This window comes from Gavialis gangeticus, unplaced genomic scaffold (genome assembly GCF_001723915.1).
Source record: "Gavialis gangeticus isolate Ggan-Ray unplaced genomic scaffold, GavGan_comp1, whole genome shotgun sequence".
NCBI classification, from domain to species: domain Eukaryota; kingdom Metazoa; phylum Chordata; order Crocodylia; family Gavialidae; genus Gavialis; species Gavialis gangeticus.
The window spans coordinates 158,247,906-158,252,602 of NW_017729022.1; the positions used below are offsets into that span (position 1 = coordinate 158,247,906).

Sequence of the window (4,697 nt, forward strand, 5' to 3'; positions counted from 1 at the left end):
GAAAGGGTGGGTGGTGGGGGGACCCCCCGGCACTCCTCCCATGGCACGCAGACCCCACCGGCAGTGGCAGCACCAGCACCAGCAGCAGGCAGGGGCACTCGGAGCTCCAGCCAGCACTGCACATAACAGTGAGGAGCAACGCAACTCGTGCACCCTTATAGGGAAGCTCCATGTGCTGGAGCCAGCTGCTTTTGCCACTGGGCTATATTTTGTCTGTGGGCCTGTGGGCTGTATTTTGCCTGCCCCTGCATTAGATTGTATTAAAACGATCTGTTACCTGTCCACGTTGTCTGATTAGTCAAAACGAAAGCTCTGCACTGGGAGTAACTCTCGCAGATCTCAATGGCTTCAGTGATGTCAAACACAGAGAGGAGGCAGCCCTTGTGATGATAAGATGGCCAGCACCTGTAGTTCTCATCAGGAATAGTAGCATCAGGCACCCGTTTGTACTCTGCAATTATCCAGAGCAAAATGATCATTTGGAAAGCTATGGTAAAGCGGTGCAATTTTGATAGACAGGTTGCATCAGGCCAGTTTGCAGGTATATGAAAGGACACCCTTTAGAAGGGTCGTTCAGTAGGCTGCATCAGCCTCATTTTGTTCCTGGCTTGCTAAAATTGTTGCTTGCCCCTCAGGCTGCTTTTATTTTTCATTTTGAGAAACAAGCCCAGAAGTAAACAGTCTGTGCACAGAATGCTTCTGCCCTCCCTACTGTTGAGGCAAGGCTTTGATTTGATTTGGAGTTTTACATGAAGAATGTCCCATTGAATAAACAGCATCCACTTGAATGAAATGACTCACTGTCTTCGTTCTTAACACTGAACAGGATTGTCAGGGTGAGACCTGATGAGGCGTTCCCGGCCCTCCCTCTCAGTTAGAAGAGCATGCTATTTTGCTCCAGCTTCTTTAGAATATGAAGAAAAGACAGGCTTTTAATTAAGCAAACTTTTTCTTCTTGCTCAGATTAGCACAAAAGGGTTGTTGCTTGATGGGCCTCTGAGAGAAAAAAAAAAAAGGATATGAAGCATGTCAGCTTGGTTCTTGCCCAGCTCCTCTGCATTGCCCTGTGGATTACTGCACAGCTCCCTTGGCTGCCATTCAGTCTCACTTGCCTTTATGAGCTCTCTCTTGTTCTCTGTTCATAGTTCCTCTCAGTTCCCGAGCTGTTTTTGGGCTTCTCTAATGAATGCATCAGCAAAATTAAACTAATCATTTACAAATATTTCTACTTAGCTCCCAGACACACAAATTGACAGTCAAGAAAACCACAAAATACAAAACACTATAGCAATTCTAACCGCATGCATTAAAGAGACTGTAGCTACATGCTTCAAAACCTGTTCTTTAGTTGGTTCAGTTTTGTCTGACCCTGCAAGGTTTCAACTTGCTAGTGTTTCAGACACTGAGTTATCAGGATGCTTTTTATTTAATAGGTATGTCCTCTTTCATGTTTAGTATATACATAACAACCAATGGTTTGATTCATAAGAGAGTTATCTATTGTCTATCATACATTTTTCACCATTTACCTGAAAACTTATTTTTCTAATTTGCTTCATAATAACTGTCATAACACAAATCCGCAAACAAAAAGTGAAGAAAGAATACAATCATTTTGTCACTGGCAGAACTCTCATTCATTTTCAGGACCAACTTTTGCTATGGCAAATACAAAGAATCAAATTCATATCACAAATGCCCATTTTATTGCCAAGAGATGACATTGCTTAAAAGGCTGCTACAGACCTGTCGGACAAATAACGTGCAGTCCATTTCCATACCTCCTTCGTGACTATATTGTCATATCCTATATTAGAGATAGAATTATTTGGAAAGAACTAAAGAGCTACTGGATGGAGAGTGCCGAGGGTGGGCAAGCCTAAGGTCAGTGGGAGTATATATGTGTGAGCAAGATGAACAAGGGGGTCAATTCACCGTTGCTGTTTAGCTCATGCACACAGACATTTATACCCATGGAAATAAAAACCACAGTAGATATAGAAAGGGTTCATTCTGACTCAGCATTTTATTTTATTTATAATCCCCCTTGTACTGACCTGATTATGGAAGGAGGAAGGCAAAGATGAAATCAGACCCAATACTGCATGGAAAATGAAAACTGTGCACTGAAGATGCTTGTTACTAATGGAAGAAAGAGAGCATCTACCATAGATGTTCTGAAGTGTGAGCATGGATTGAGCCCTGAGCCCTTGAAGGAAATGTTTGCCAAGCTCCTGACTATGACATCTAAGGTCAGGCCTTAGCAGGCCTTGGCATTAAGTCAATTTTCAGTAAGTCAGAGTACTTAGCAGGGCAGCCTTAACATCACATGATGTATTTTCACTATGCAATACAAAAATTTCTCTCAGAGTAACCTACCTATCAAGCTGCATTTTACTGTTAAAACTCTCCTGCAGACAAATGTGTTTTTAAAAGTATTTCCACTACATAATACATGGTTTCATCTTTAACATCTTTTCCTCCATTGCAATCCTCAGCTGGCATACATTCACTTCAAACGAATAATAGTGATTTATATGAGATGAGGATCTATCCCTTTATGAAAGGTAAATGTTTCAATATTTACAGATTTTCAATGAGACTCAGGGCAGGATTCAAAGATGCATATGGGACTTAGGGAGAGTTTAAGTACCTATGTACCAGAGTGATTCAAAAAGGCCCTGTACCAGCGGCCTCATTATGGAATTAATTAAGTGCCTACATTTTTTGGCTATATGGTTCCCGAGGCATCTGCATTAGGGATCCTGAGCAACACAGGTAGAATGCTTAAACCACAATAGTGCCCAACTCCTGCATAAGCTCCATTAGAAGCCAAATAGTTGGTGGGAGGCACCTAAACTCTACCTAACTCCCTGGAGGTCCCTGTCTAACACCAATACATAAACAGCCGTGGAAGAAACTAAGAGGGAGTCTCCCTGTACTGTCCAGTGGAGTTTGCTTCTAGGGATATTTTACTTCATTATGGAAGTTTCCAAAATGCCTAGTGGGTAGAGTACATCCTCATTTATGCATTTTACAGACACTAGTTAACAATCAAAAATAAGTCCGACAGCAGAGCCTAAAGCCCAGGACTCCCCACTCTCAGGAAAGACCATATCCACTAGGCTACAGAGAGAGGCTCCCTGTTAATTCCTCGCCTTCTGATCCCATGAATCTTGTTCTTTTGGGGGTCACTTCAACAGGAGGAATGGAGAGTACCCTTACCTAGCTATCCTGATTTAGCCTGGAAGTTGGGGCACATCTCCTGGGATGTATCCAGCTCTCCCACTTCTCTGCAAATGTTCTAACCACTAAGCTACTGACTAAGGTGTAGGTGGCACTGCCTCTTCCTTGGCTATCTCAAAGGAGAGACGAGATAATGTGATTTGCAAAGGAACAGAAGTGTCTAATGCTTAACATAAATTGGGCATCTAGACTCCCAAGAGGGGTGGGATTTCTGACACAGCCTGGTGCTTTAGTGAGTCCTACAGGCTACCTTTTGGTACTTCTAGATTTCCTAAATTGCCCTTAGATGATGCCTACTGCTTCCCATTCTCACTGTAGAGTACCCAGGTGGCTTAACATACATCACTCACGCGCATCTCCAAAATCTTTCCACTGACTGTATGGGACCCTAGGCACTTACAACATATTTAATTGCTCTCTTGGTGTAGGCACTTAAAAAATAGGTAGGCAATGTCTAAATTGAAGTGTTTACTGAGACACTTTGAAAGGCTACTAAAGCCTTTTTTTAAACAGGATTTATCCCTAATCAACAAAAAAAAGAGGAGAAGTTGCTATCATCAGAGTATGGCCAAGCTTGCTGGCATACCAAAGCTCACCTATCCTCTGTCTGAGAAAAGATTTGGGTTGCAAAAGCACAAGTGAAATAGGCTTTCCTCTCATAACAGCTCTCTTTACAAATTTAAACAGTATAACATAATGTGTTTCATAAACTATAATGCAAGCTACACAGAAAAGGGCTAATACCATTCCACGTCTGGGAAACTCCTAAGCATTTTGGGCACCCTGCTGGTGGCAACAGAGATAGAGCCACAGAAGACCAGAAGAAAGTGTGGTGGCACATGGCCTGCAAGCAGATGGTACTAGAAGATGCTCCAAATTGACAGACTGAAGAATACGTACAGATTTGGGGTTTGGTCTCTCTTTTTATCCTGCCTAGTGAGGATATAAGGGAAGAAACCTTAATGGAAACTCAGTGAGGGTTCTCTGCAGTTCCCTTTCCACTCTCCGGCTTTTCCTTTGAAATGAAAAGAAATTAACTGTGCCAACATAGCGAGCCTGTCACACTTCACCTGCACAACCTGAAGAGACTGGCACTTTCTTTCTTAAAAATTATTACAAGTTTTGGCCATTGCAGTGCCCAGTCCCACAGCTGGACTTCACATGAAACTCAGATCTTTACAGGTCTTCTCCTGCTCCCACTGAAGTCATCGGCAATGGGAACATGATTAGACCTCCCAGTGTAACGGCAAAGCCAACTGGCATTTCCTCTTAAAGCTAGGACCATATGGCAATACAGGAAGGAATAGCCACATCAGACACTCCCTGGCTTCCTTTTCCATATACCACTTTTCTCCATACTGCCAGCATAATAAATGTGACTACATTTTTCCTGTAATCGTGATTTTTTTTTTTTTTAATCCTGTTATTTTAAAAAAAAAAAAAAAGATGTG

The 4,697-nt window shown here is 42.3% G+C and overlaps 1 protein-coding gene across 1 annotated transcript in view; it reads right to left on the reverse strand.

The window, feature by feature from the left end:
* Window positions 1-4,697, reverse strand: part of PKDCC (protein kinase domain containing, cytoplasmic) — a gene marked incomplete at its 5' end in the record, with an annotated part of 59,883 nt that overhangs the window by 12,516 nt on the left and 42,670 nt on the right. Inside the window, one exon of the mRNA XM_019515895.1 lies at window positions 278-451. Within this exon, the coding sequence (XP_019371440.1) occupies window positions 278-451 (174 nt within the window). The remainder of the gene's footprint in view (window positions 1-277; window positions 452-4,697) is intronic.